The 14011-nt window shown below is 36.1% G+C and overlaps 1 protein-coding gene across 1 annotated transcript; it reads left to right on the top strand.

Moving 5' to 3' along the window:
- The first annotated feature begins 2503 nt into the window (after positions 1–2503).
- Positions 2504–11505, top strand: LOC136843542 (uncharacterized). The gene is made up of 4 exons (XM_067112075.1): positions 2504–2661; positions 8329–8484; positions 9329–9472; positions 10707–11505. The coding sequence occupies exons 1-4, from the start codon at positions 2595–2597 to the stop codon at positions 10850–10852; spliced, it is 513 nt and encodes a 170-aa protein (XP_066968176.1). The 5' UTR covers positions 2504–2594; the 3' UTR covers positions 10853–11505.
- Positions 11506–14011: the final 2506 nt, after the last annotated feature.

Raw genomic sequence — 14011 nt, 5'->3', positions numbered from 1 at the left:
TAAAATTCTGAAACTTCTTGTGCAGATTCCAAGACCCATATTGTGTACTCATCTTGTTCTTTTAGTTTTGATTTGGAAACGGAATACGCTTGGCAGACTAAGTCAAGTTTGAATCTACCTGTTGCATTAAAGAGGTTTGAGATTAATGCTGTGTGGCTTGACTGAGTCGGCTTTTCATATAAAATCATCTTTAAAAATTCTACTTTCTTAATATATTTCCATTTAGAACAAGAGTTGGGATTATTTCATCAGTTGTCTACAAAATCGGATGGCAGCTGTTTTGGATGTAGAAAATCTAAATCCATGTTCATCCACCCAATTGTTGACTGCACTGGTATAGCTCTTTACATATATTCACCGGTAGGTACTGCATCATATCTTGTACAATATAATTCCAAGACTCCAAGTCATTGACAAATCATGTACCTCTTCCTGGTGGTAGTACATATGCCACAGTACTATCAATGGCAACAGTGAAAGAGTGACTCTGCGAACACTACCTTGAGGGACTCGCTCTTCTTGCAGAGAGGGATTTAATGCGTAATTCTCAACTCTTACTCTAGAATATCTCTCTGACGAAAAAGTCTATGAATCGTATCACAGTTTCTTTATATGCTCACATTACGCCAGGGTATATCATAAGCATCTTCCAAGTCGAAGAAAACCCCAGTAATCTGACACTGCTTAGCAAACCCTGCTGGATTTGATTTGATAATTTGTGCATGGGGCCTAGTGTGGATCTGTTTTTCCAGAATCCAAACTGGTAAGGTGTGAAAGCAGATTTTTACCTTTCAAATGTCATACGAGTCTGGCATTGATGATTTTTTTCCATCACCTTCCTGACACTTCTGGTAACGGCTACTGGTCTGTAGCTACTATGGAAAGAGTATTTGACTTTTTTATTCGGATGATCAGTGCAATTTAGCAATTTTCCTGCTCTTTCTCAGTTCCCCACAAACAAGACACACTGTCATATCCCGAAAGCACATGAGCAGCTAAAACATTGTCTAAGTTATCATTGTGCTTCTCAACTGTGGCCTCGATGTTTACACATTTTCTCCCTGAACTTGTACCAGTCATAACCAGATTGCAAGTGAGCTTCTTTGTTTTGTAGTGATGAAGTAGCAAAACAAGCACATCAGCAATGACACGTATTCTGAGTTTACAAGAACTAGCCAGATGAATGACCTGCTGGGTGATGACCACATCTGCTCCCTCTTGTGTTGTACAAAGATCAGGTCTCTTTCTTATACTGCCATTACAGAGATGGGGTAGCCAGAGGTACACCGCTAACAGTGGAGCAATCTGAGCCAGTGCATTAGGTCTAGAGTGGCGGAGGTCCTTCCAGAAAAAAAAATCAGTGGCTGAACTCTGAAGAGCGAAACTGATTTTGATATTAGTATTGATTTTTTGTGTTTCGTAAAGATAACAAGATTTTTACGATTTAGAATTCGTATTTAGCTTTCATCTTATATATAATAAACATTTCTCTCAGTCTTCCATTTAACTTCAACCTTATATATTTTTTTTAAACCATGTGATTTCTAGGTCTAAAACTATGGCGATGTATGTCCTTGACATTGCCTGACTTTGGTTCTAGGGATGGCTTACCTCTTCTCTTTAAGCTCACTTGAAGTTTCTTACTGGGACCTTTTTTCTGTTGTAGCTGACTGTGTTGGATATAGCAGCCTTTCCAGGGAAGCAGTTCTCTGTTCTTAACTACTGATTCTACCGACCAACTTCCCAGACGGGGCTCTCAGCACCTCCGCTCACCTGGGGGTCACCTACAGTCACATCGACGAATCTGCATCATGAAACTGACCTAGAAATGTTCTTGTGTGAAAATAGTGTCTATCAAGAGAGAAATTTAGTACTGAGTTTTCTTAATTTTTACGCCAGCTCGTATAGTGTCTCCTATTATTATCTGGCTAAAAAGTTCAATTAAGACTATAATTTCAATACTGCAAATGTGCGGTGATATCTCGCCAGGTTGTGAATTTTATTTTTATGTAATAGTTTTTTGAAGAAATGATTAGTATTAGTTACCTGTTCGATATCAAACAATTCATTTTTGTATAGGAGTTATCTATTTTTGTAAGAATTAATGTTCTTTTATTCTTGGGGTCATAGGTTCTTTAATGGAGCAGAATCAAATTCATCTATCAAATAAATGCTCAAGACCAGTATGTCACTCAATCCCCAGTCCTTACAACTGGACCTCACAATTCCCGATATGATTAACGAAGTCGCCAACTTCGACGATCAACCGCTACTCATCATTCTCTTCAAGAATTTGAAGTTCTCGCGTCTCGACCTTCTTTTGTATTTTATGAGTCACTAAACGCCATTTTTTCCAGGCTGATTTTCTTCATTCTTCATCGGACACTAATATACCCAGATAATTTTCACGCCCAGTGTTTGGGTTGATATATCAGATAAGGTAATAACGCATATTTTCCTTTCTCCCCGTAAATCCTTTTAACCAGATAAGATTACAGAGGAAGGATGGAAGTTCCTCCAGTCGTCAAGTCAGTGGTGAAATATCAAGCTGCATTTGTTGGTTGTGGTTTACGTTGCTTGCGTTCGTTGTAACAATGTACTCTTTCGTTAAGCGCATCTTCCAGATCACAGCCATCATATTTCTTGCGTCAGTAACAGCAGGTATTAACAATCTTTAAATTATGCACATTTTATAACTTTCTATTTTTAGTTTTAATAATTAAGTGTCAATATTGCTGTCTCATTTTGCGTCTTTAAATTCTGATTGTATATTTCACTCCTTATTTCATAGGTTATTTCCATTTATCTGGTTAATTATTCGTTGCATGCAATTTTCGTTGAGTTATTGCTGATAAGAAAGTTAGAACGTATTCACTGCTGATTACATCAGCGTAACAGTGATAAAAGTCACGTACAAAGTTTAAATACAACCAAACCCTTTATTGGTTTTCCTGTATGGTAATATGAATGCCTCATGTTTCATAATTCATCTAATGGAGAAGGCATTTTTAATAATAATAATAATAATAATAATAATAATAATAATAATAATAATAATAATAATAATATATGATCTGTGTGAAACTGAAGGTGGCATGGTTCTCAATATTATATCTTTGTAAATGTCTTAAAATTAAATTAGAATTTTATTTTGATAAGTAACTGAACATAATAAGGACACCGTCAGGCTTATATGACCACCAAAATTGATAGTCGCTTTGGAAACAATGCTTGAATAAATACTTTTTTTGTGAAGTCTTCTGTGAAAGCTAGAGATGATTCTAGAGGATGGTTTTTAGAGCTAATATTATCATACATCTCTAGGCTCTTTTTTCGGCTCCAAAATACCTGACTATATGTTTCGGAAAATTTAATTCGTAGATTTAGGCTTATGGCATAAACAGTATATCGTAACTTATTTAGCGATCAGGATATGTTACTTTGTAGTTATTATTTCAGAAATGATTTCGCTAAGTATTGACAGCGGATCCATTTTTGTACTTCAAGAAGACATTCTTATATTATGAAATGAAGTCTATTTGATTTCAAGGTTAATGCTATGGAGATGAGGTGTTTAATCAGATTCTTTCCTTAGTCTGACGTTGGTGATCCCGAGTTCAGGTCAAGCTCGTCTCAGTGAGCGAGGCTTGAGGGATTTCGGGGTGCCCATAGGTCTAACTGCAGTCATCTTCAGCAATTTGGCAGCACTCCTTTGGGAGCCAATCGTGTGTACAGATGGTCTTTACTCTCTAGTGCATTGGGCAACTGCATAGTCACCTGTCCCTTGCCCCTGCTGCTCATGAGCGATCTTCAAACATTTTTAGCCACTACCTGCCTTGTTCATCTAAGAGTAGATTAGCCAGTATCACAAAGGCTTCGTCTGCATATGCATGCACGTTATTCACTTTTGTTAAATGCCTGGTTAGAAGTTTAAGTTAGTAATGAGAACTTCAGTCTTTCTTCAGTAAATATTAAGATGACAACCGTGGAAAAGTATTTGTAAATATTCACAAGGCTGTCACTGTGTTACCAAAGTATTGGCTGTTTTTCTACAATACACCAGGTAACTCAGCACATTTTTCAGCCTCACAGACCCACGCTACTAACTTCACCTGCTGCTGCCAACCCCACGAACTCTACCAATATAAACTTACACATATTTTGTATTACATGTTTTTTTTTATTATCTGTACTGATTTATTTCTAAAGGTGACACGGTAGCCTCACTCTTATTTTATTAGATTTATTTTTATAGATATCAGATCCTGAAGTTTATCGATAAGCTGTGCATTTGTGCGTATGTCTTCATACATAGGTAATTTCTATTATTATTTTTTACTGTCTCTTCTTCACTAATATTTTGATGCATGTCTTTATCAAACTAACCTAATCTAACCTAATAATACTTAACCTAACTGTCAAAGTAAAATGTAAGACTGTCATTTACTTCTGTACAGCTCCCACCACCACCATTTTGTCACTGCAGTCCTGAGTTCTTGTCTTCCGGGGTTCGAGCCCACTAGACGACGAACTTATTATCATCTAAAAAAATTCCCCTTCGGGTAACATATCTGAAAATATATTATTTCCTAGGTAGAGCGAATGGGATATTAAAGGACGTTTGTAGCTTAATGCTCGTATATGAATCACAGTGATGTGATAAAATTCATTCATATACTATATATATATATATATATATATATATATATATATATATATATATATATATATATATATATAATATATATATATATATATATATATATATATATATATATATATATATATATATATATATATATATATATATATATATCACATTTTGTGACATATTAGTGTTAGCATACAGTGTGCGTAACAGAAGTTACAATGACAACTAAGCTTATAAAGTTTGTCGTATTGAGCAAGGCGATGGGTCTAGAAGGAGATCAGCTGAAGCAGTTTCTGACTGATCTGTAAATTAAGGCCCCTGCAGAGCGACAAGAGGGAAAAAGAAGCAGCCAAATAAGAACCAGATAGGTAAAGAGCTTTTAGAGAAAGAATAGGAGAGGCAGCAAGTCAAGAAGCTGAGAAACAGACCAGAAGCTGAACGACAACAGGAACATGAAATTTAAGTAATAAGATTCACAGCTGAGAGAGACAGGTAAGCAGCACTAGTAACCCTATAATCACTGCAAAACCCATGTTCCGAGGTTTGATGAAAAACGTGGCAACATGGACACTTTTATTAAAAGAGTTGAGAGATTTGCAAGGAGCCAAAGATGGCCTATAGAGATGAGTGGACTGTTTGCATTACTAACAGGTAGGGGTCTGCAAGATTTTTTATAGCATGTCTTATGATGACGCCCTTTAATGTGATAGCCTGAAAAAGGCCTTGTTAAAAGAGATGGGATGACAGACGAGTAGTCCATGAAAAATTCCCGGAGACTGGGCCAGAACAGGCGAGATTGCATAACAGTTTCTAGCTAGGCTACAGAGATATTTCACTGGATGGACTGCAATGGGTGAATGCAGCAAAGGGTTTAGTGATTTTGGTAATTTACTCATCAGCGAACAGTTTTTCAGCACATATTCAACCAAGAAGGAACTATTCTTCTGGGGAAGAGTACCAAGAGACATTGACGAGATGGTGAAGCTTGTGGTTTGGTACTTGGTGGCTCTCTCGGGCTAAGCTTAGCAGAACGCTAGAAACCAATAGGGAAGTCTAGTGAGGGTATCCAGAGACCCGAGGACTATATATTGGCCAAATAGAGGCAGACTGGCATGAGCAAAGGTAGATGCTCGTTTTTATACATAGATTATACTTTTATACTTGATATCTCTATTGTTTTATGGATTGTTTAAAGTTACTTGGCTATGCAACTGGTAACTGCTGTGACTCTTGTTGAATACTGATTACCTACTGTAACCTATGGTTTTCTTTAACTATTTAAGGTTTAGCTTATAATATTAGGCTGTCCGGTGTCATGCAACACAGCCAACCCTTAGATTGAAGGTGAATCTTTTAACCCGACCAAGAATTCTTTTGAATTATGGCTAAGTTTGTTGGAAGCAAGTTTTGTTGATGTGTCCATAACAGGTAAAACGAAAGAAAAATTCCTGTTGATGGCATTTGGAACTGTTTTTTTGCAATGTTATGAAATGTTTGTCCACCAGATATACTGCAATCTAAATCATATCACGATTTAAAAGCTTTGCTTAAAGCGCATTATGATGCAAAACCCAGTTATTACCATAATTTGCTTGCTTTCCGGCAAAAAGGAAAAACAGATGAGTCATTACAAGAATTATGTGCTGATCTTAAGTCTTTGGCTGTAAACTGCGATTGTGAATATCAATATTAAATGAGAAAAGGAACATTGTCAAAGTAGTGCATAATGTAGTGATTTCAAGCGAAAGCAAGAGGAGCAACTTGTGTCAGCTAACACTATAAATGTAGCAAAAGAAGTACGTTGTTAAATTACTCTCAAAGGGAAAGCAAGTTCCATTTGAGGTGGATTCTGGTGCAACTGTTATGACTGTATCAGTAGGCTGGGATAGTTCATTAGACTATCCCGATTTATGATGATGTAAAACGAAAGTTTTTGGAAAAGTGTCCGTAGACATTGATTATAATGATTATCATGTAGATCAGATTTTTTATGATATAGGAAACAATAATTCAAACCTGTGTGGTAAAGATTTGATGAGAAAGACTGGTATCTACTTGATGGATATTGATTCATTGTCTAGTGTCACTAACGTTAATGGAAGTGTGGGAGATTTGTTTGATAGTTACGAAGTCAGTCCTAATAAACTTGTCGTTGGTTTTCTTACTAACATTAATGTTAAACAGGGTTAAACTCCAAAATTCAGTGAACACCGAATTGTTCCATATCACTGTGAGTCAATGGTAAAGAATGTCTCACTTTATTAGATAACAGATAATGTTATCGAACCTGTTATCTTTAGTAACTGGCCAGGCCCAATTATTAGTTATGAAGACTGATAAACAGTCAGATCATACTTGTGGTGACTTATTTTAAACCAATATATAGAAGGTATCCATTACCTTAATCTGATGAAATTATAACAGAGATTGGTAAAGAAAAAGTGTTTTCCACTATTGATTTGAAAAATGAATATTTACATATACAGTCAAAAGTATTTAGTGATAAGTACCTAGAAGGGTCTGTTTGAATTTAGAAGGTTACCATTTGGTCTCTCTTCTTCCCCGGCCGTTTTCTAGAGCTATGTTGCTAATTTCTCGATAGATATTGATGGCGACAAGGCATATTTAGATGACATCATTGAGAGTGGTGAAACTGAATAATGCATGACCTCAGACTTCATAAATCTTACAGATTTTGAAAGAGCATAATGTTGAGATAAACAAGAAAAAGTCTGCTATCAATGTTACTGTCTAGGTTATCCAATTCAGGTGAAGGAGTTCGGCCTTCCCCCAAGAAAGTTAAAGCCATCATAGATGCGTTTCATCCTTCTCGTGTGTCAGAGGTTCAATAAATTATAGGCGTTATTACTTACTATCGTAAATTTATCAAGAACTTTTTTGTGAAATTGGCTCCCTTATATGAATTGCTGAAGAAGAATAAGACTTTTAAATGGAGTCAAGATGAGCAAAATGCATTTGAAACTGAAATAACAATAAGCAAAAGGTTCATTATTATTGGGTAATTATGATGGAGAGAGTCATTAAATAGTCGACGCTGATGCTTCACCTGTTGGAGTAGGTTGTGTTTTGCTACAATGAGTTAGTGGAAAGGAGAAGTCTGTGTATTCTCCAAGTAAAAAGCTCACATCTTCTGAACAGAACTATGCTTAGATAGACCGGGAAAGGCTTGCTTTTGTTTTTGTCTTCAGTAGATTTAGGTATTTCTTACTTAGTATGGAATTTGAGACTCGTACACACCATAAATCCCTCCTGGGCTTATCTGGTAAAGGGCACAAAATTCGTAGCCTAGCTAATGCTTGCATTAAGCATTGGTGCTTTGTTTTAATCACATTATGATTGTCATATTTGTTATTTTGCAAATTTTCAATAATTCCAAGCTCAAGTTCTTTTCTGGTCCTCACCTGGTAAGGCGTGGCCTAGACTTAATATAGACATTGCTGGACCTGTTGATAATGAGTATTTTCTCTTGATTATGATGTTTATTCTACGTTTTTGGATGTTCATATTACTTCCTCAATGATGTCAAACGTTACAGTTAAACTCCTTATGAAAACATTTTCTAATTTTCGCATTCTTGGCGATTTTGTTTCTATTACTGCAATATTAATTAATTACCAAATACAGTTATGATTTTATTTCTCTTTTTTTCTAACAAGATGGAGAAAAATCTATCCGGTGTTACACATGTGTGAGTACTAACGGCGAAATGACTTGCGTCAACGACCCGGATAATGTGCCCACTGGGAGTCCCATCACTGATTGTAAGAAAGAGTGCTGCACCATTTTTCGGCAAGAATACGCCGAATCACCAGGTAGGGGACTGCTTGTAGGATAAAAGGACATCTACAGCCAAAAGACATGCAACCATATATATATATATACATTATATAAAATGTGTGTGTGTTGGTGTTTGTCTGTTTATATATGTGAAAATAAAACGATATTCAACACTGCAAGAAATATGTTTGAAAATTGCTCTTTCCACTGAGGGAGAGATCAGGCGATTCGGCGTAGCACAAGGTGTTTCGTTGTCGCCTTGTCAGAACTGGCTCTGGTTCCTGCAAAAGCCGTCATAACTAAAAGGTCGAAGGGAGTTTGCTTATCCAACTAAATTATCAGTAAGCAAAATACTTGAAAATATTTCGCGTCTCATATAACTAGCTGGTTTATGTTTATTATTGTATTCTGTGATAAGCCCCTGATAGGCTCATCTTGTAGTTCTGGTGAGTTAATATCCTCCTGTCATTTTCATTATTTTTCATTGATGTGAATCAGCATCAAGACCACAAATGGCTGTGAAGCTTAAAACTTAGTGAATATATCAGAATCCACGTTCATCAAACAATTCTAACAATTTCAGTTACATTGCGGAATTTACAAGCTAAATGGTATCCATGTTGGAAAGTGGCAGCCACGTTGGAAATTGAAATGGCTAATACATTTTCTTCTCAAAGTCATCCTTAGTGATCATGTGAACTAACTTCATTGCCTATTATTGCAAGAAATGAAAATGGCTTACATGATTGACAGCAATTCTTCAAAAAAAAAAAAATATATTACAAATCATTAAAATTCTGCTTTTAGGAGCCTCTCTCTCTCTCTCTCTCTCGTAACTTATTTGCAAACTAAACGTTCTTCTTATGGACTCCTCAACAGGTATACGTTCGTTCAGTCGGTCCTGCCAAGATAATTGCCCAAAGAATGGAATGTACTTAACGGAAGATGCCAGCTTCAAGACGTACCAGACCTACTGCACGGAACCACTTTGTAACATAGGGAAGGGAGACACCGATCTCGATGGTAGAGTTTGTGTTCCTTTGCAGATGAACATAGGCAATTATGGTCATCTTTTGTACATTGCTGCACTTTATCAATATATTATTACAACTGCGATTATGCTCTTTGTAAATAAAACAATTGGAACTTGCTCACTATCGCTCGCATTTGCTAGTTCCCATATCCTTACCATACCCATATCCATACCATACTCATACCCATATCTGTACTATGCCCATACCTATACCCCTACCCATACCCATATCCATTCCATACACATGCCCATACCCATACCCATACAATACTCATGCCTATATCTATATCAGTACATTACCCATACTGATACCCATACCCTATCTGTACCATACCCGTACCTATACCCATACCCATATCCTTACCATACCCATACCTATACCTATACCCATATCCATTCCATACCCATACCATACTATTCCATACCCAGGCCCATACCCATATGCATACCATACCATACCCATATGCATACCTATATCCATACCCATACCCACAGCTATATTAACCCTACTAATAATATTCAGCAAAAGTCTAGAGGCAGCGCCAGCCCCGTTTACCTTCTGGTCATATACAAACAACTGACCAATCTTGGTGTAGGTGCAGGGACAGATATTAATGGGTTTTACTGCACCTTATCAATGTGTTATTACAACTGCGATTACAGTATGTTCTTAGTAAATAAAACAACTGGAACTTATATATATACTAGCAGATGCTCACTATCGCTCGCATGTGTAATTTTGAATTTTCGTTCTTGTCCGAGTCGATTTAATGATTATAAATTTGTTTGTCTTTTTAGCCTTGAAAACGGGACTTGTGGCCCAGGAACGTCGGCAACTTTAATCAAGTCATGATATCAACATGCCTGGCCCCTTCCCTGTTCGGATATGTATGTATGTATATATATGTATATATATATATATATATATATATATATATATATATATATATATATATATATATATATATATATATATATATATATATATATATATATAAATGAGAGGTGTTATGGGAAATCTCAACTATAAATTTCTTCGGGGTTAAATTTCTCTTGAACAATATACCTTCGTATGCATTGGCAAGGAAGATGAAACAGTTTATTTTTACAGCGTAATAGTCACATGAGTTTAAACGGATGTAAAAATGCGATAAAAAAAAGCATATGATTTTCGTAACCGTAGATATTATGTTACTGTCTAAGTCTTTTCTATTCCCGTTACAGACGGAGGCCACGGCGATGGTGGGGACGGCGGCGTCATCGACGGCATTGACGGGAAAGACGGCAGCGGCGTTCACTCTGCGTCTGCGCTCCTGGCGCTCGTCCTGCCTGCCGTCGCTCTCGCGCGCTCTCTCTTTTGGCGTCACTGACCAACGCTGTCGCCAGAGATCTCTCCTGTGCTTCTGATTTTCTGATTTTTTCTCTTATCCTGTTGTTAATGATTTATTGGTCCAAGAGATGATTACTTACACACACACACACACACATATGTATATATAATTATATTTATATATATATATATATATATATATATATATATATATATATATATATATATATATATATATATATATATATATATATATATATATATATATATACATAGTTTGGCCACATATTGCTAGTTCCTACAAATTGTCATTGAAAGAAAAACTGTTTTTCAATTTATCATTTTCATGCGGGTTTCTGCCCATGTTTCTGCAGATACTCTTGACCTCGGAATTACATTAAGTGGCCAAAGCGGAAATTAAATGGAATATTGATTTTTATCAATCTCAGGGGCGGGAGCGAAACCATCATCTTTTGGACACCCTCCCTCCCTTCGTCCATGCTTAGGTTTTATTGATTTGTTTTATCTAATATCTGAACAAGTCAGTTTTTACTTCTGACAAATAATTAGAAAAATGCTCATTACAATATGATGAGGAATTAAAGTAAGAAGGTATTGAAAACTGACCCAAACTTGGCAATCATTATTTAACTGTATGGAATGTAATAAAGTGAATGGTAAAAAGAAAAAAAATCTTGCATTTGTTGATCCAAGGACGTCAGCGCATGTCAGTGAATAAAACAAAGACAAGAGAACAAAAAAAAAAAATATTAATCAATGTAAAAGTACTGGTTTGTAATTTGCACACAAACAAAAGAAAAAAAAACACACATATATAATATATACATCAAAACGGATAATCATTGCCTTCACATTGAAATACAGCAGAACTCTCTAACACGTTTTACTCAGAAAACCTGTCAGAAAAACATCGATATAACAGAATTCATGGAATTTTAGCTCTAAGCATTTCTGGGATCTTCCCAAAGCCCTGGTTATATCGAGGAAGTATATGGCCCTAAGACAATTGCCCACCAGGTAATCGTCCCCTAGAAAAATTCCCTCATAAGAAAACCGAATCCAGACAAGTCTTTGCTCTCCAAACCCACCAGTTTTGTTTAATTTGCTCCTATTGAAGGCAATAGTCTTGGGGGTAGTTGCCAATGGGGAAATTTTCAGGGGACAATGATCCGGAGGGTAGTTGCCCCGGGTTAGTTTTCCTGATATCAAACTGGTGATAAAGGCATCGGTATCATTGTTACTATTGCTAACAAGCTGCAACCCTTGTCGGAAAAACAGAATACTTCAGTCCCAAGGGCTTCAAAAGGGAATGGAGTCCGACAACGGAAGAAGAAATACTGTATTCAGTTACAGAATAAATTGCCATAATAAATGATAAAGAAAAAGAAAACAAATGAATTCAAACAAATATAAAGTTGAACTGTTTGTTTCGAACTTCTTTTCGTTCGGAGATTCCTTCTACAAACAAAAATGGGGTTGCAGCATGGCAGCTCCTCAGTCCAGTATTAGCCAATCTGTTTATAGAGTATTTTGAAACTACAGTAACTTATTGAGTGATTATGGCTATTAAAATTGGCATAACAACAACTAGGTTATTTACGCCGTAATAAATTAAAATAAACTAAAAAATAAATAGATAAATAAATTTAAAAGGGATTTCATGTGAGAAATATTTAAATATATATATATACATACATATATATATATATATATATATATATATATATATATATATATATATATATATATATATATATATATATATATATATATATATATATATATATATAAATATATATATCATATCTGTTCATATATACATATCTGTTCATATATACTATCCATGCATACACACTACTGTATATGTATATATGATTTAGAATTTGTTGAGGAGACTTGCCTCCCTAACAAAGATACAGAAACAGCTCTATATTACAATATTCATAAAAAATTGTAGCAAGGATAAAATTTCCATCAATGTCACGTCTCCAAGAGAGGAACCTATATCTTAGATCCCCAAGACTGGGGCATTCGACCAGCAAATGACTCACAGTGAAGGGCACAGCAAAGTCCTTACAGCATGGAGAGTTTTTACCTGGCATAAGAACTATGAGTGAGTCTTGTACGTCCAGTCCTTAGTCTGCACAACATCGTTTATTGTCTTCTTGGCATAAAGGGATATGACCAAGGAGGCGCTGGTGACGTAACATTACGCATTTTTTTATTTGTTGCAATATTTTCCCTAAGGGACTGCCAAAGCTTTTTAATTTTATGACCTACTAGAGGATATCTCCTTGGTTTGGAGAGGTGACTGCTGACTTAGCAAGTTGATCAGCCTGGTCGCTCACAACCACAGCAACATGGGAAGGCACCCAGTAAAAATTGACTTTTTTTTTACCTCTTCTTTTCACTAAAGAGTTAAAATATTCTAAAGACTGAGGAACACTTCTTGAGTCACAATATGTAGTAAAACTATTTCCATTCCGAGTTAAAATTTCCTTTGAGGCTTTTAAAATTGCATGCAGTTCTGTTGTAAAAATAGATGCAGCAAATGATGATCTCCCGCGTCTTTCTACATCAGGAAAGACCACTCCAAAGCCGACGCCAGCATCTGACTTTGAGCCATCTGTGAAAACTGCAAAAGGGTTATTATGTTGGGAGGAAAGGTCTAAAAATATCGATTTCATTGCCTCATTGGACATTTCTGCTTTTGTTGAATTAAAACATCTACAGAATAACCTCTGGAAGGTTCCAGGGAGGGCTAACGGAATACCTAGCTGGCAAAGTCTTCATCCTTGGCATGTTAAATTTCCTGGTTATACGTTTTACTCTAAAAGCAAATGGTTGAGGTTCCTTGAGGGTGATTTTCATAAACTTGCCAATGCCTTTCATTTCTGATACAAATGCTGGTTAAGGACTTAAGGAGCCTCTGAAATCTGTACCAGCTCTGAACCAGCAGACATTGGTAATGAAGATCCAGAGGCATCTAACCAGCGTCTACAAACATACTCTCATTGGGGGATGATGTGAATGCTCCTGTCGACAATCTTACTCCTACATGGTGAATTGAATTAAGCATTTTAAGGCTGAGGTGTACACTTCACACCCATAAGTTAATACTGAAGAGACCAAGGCTTTGTATAGTCTCAACATTTGAGTTTGGTCTGCACCCCAGGAA

This window comes from Macrobrachium rosenbergii, chromosome 11 (assembly GCF_040412425.1).
Source record: "Macrobrachium rosenbergii isolate ZJJX-2024 chromosome 11, ASM4041242v1, whole genome shotgun sequence".
Classification (NCBI taxonomy): Eukaryota; Metazoa; Arthropoda; class Malacostraca; order Decapoda; family Palaemonidae; genus Macrobrachium; species Macrobrachium rosenbergii.
Note: the sequence above shows the minus strand (reverse complement) of the source record. Positions and strands in the feature narration are given on the sequence as shown.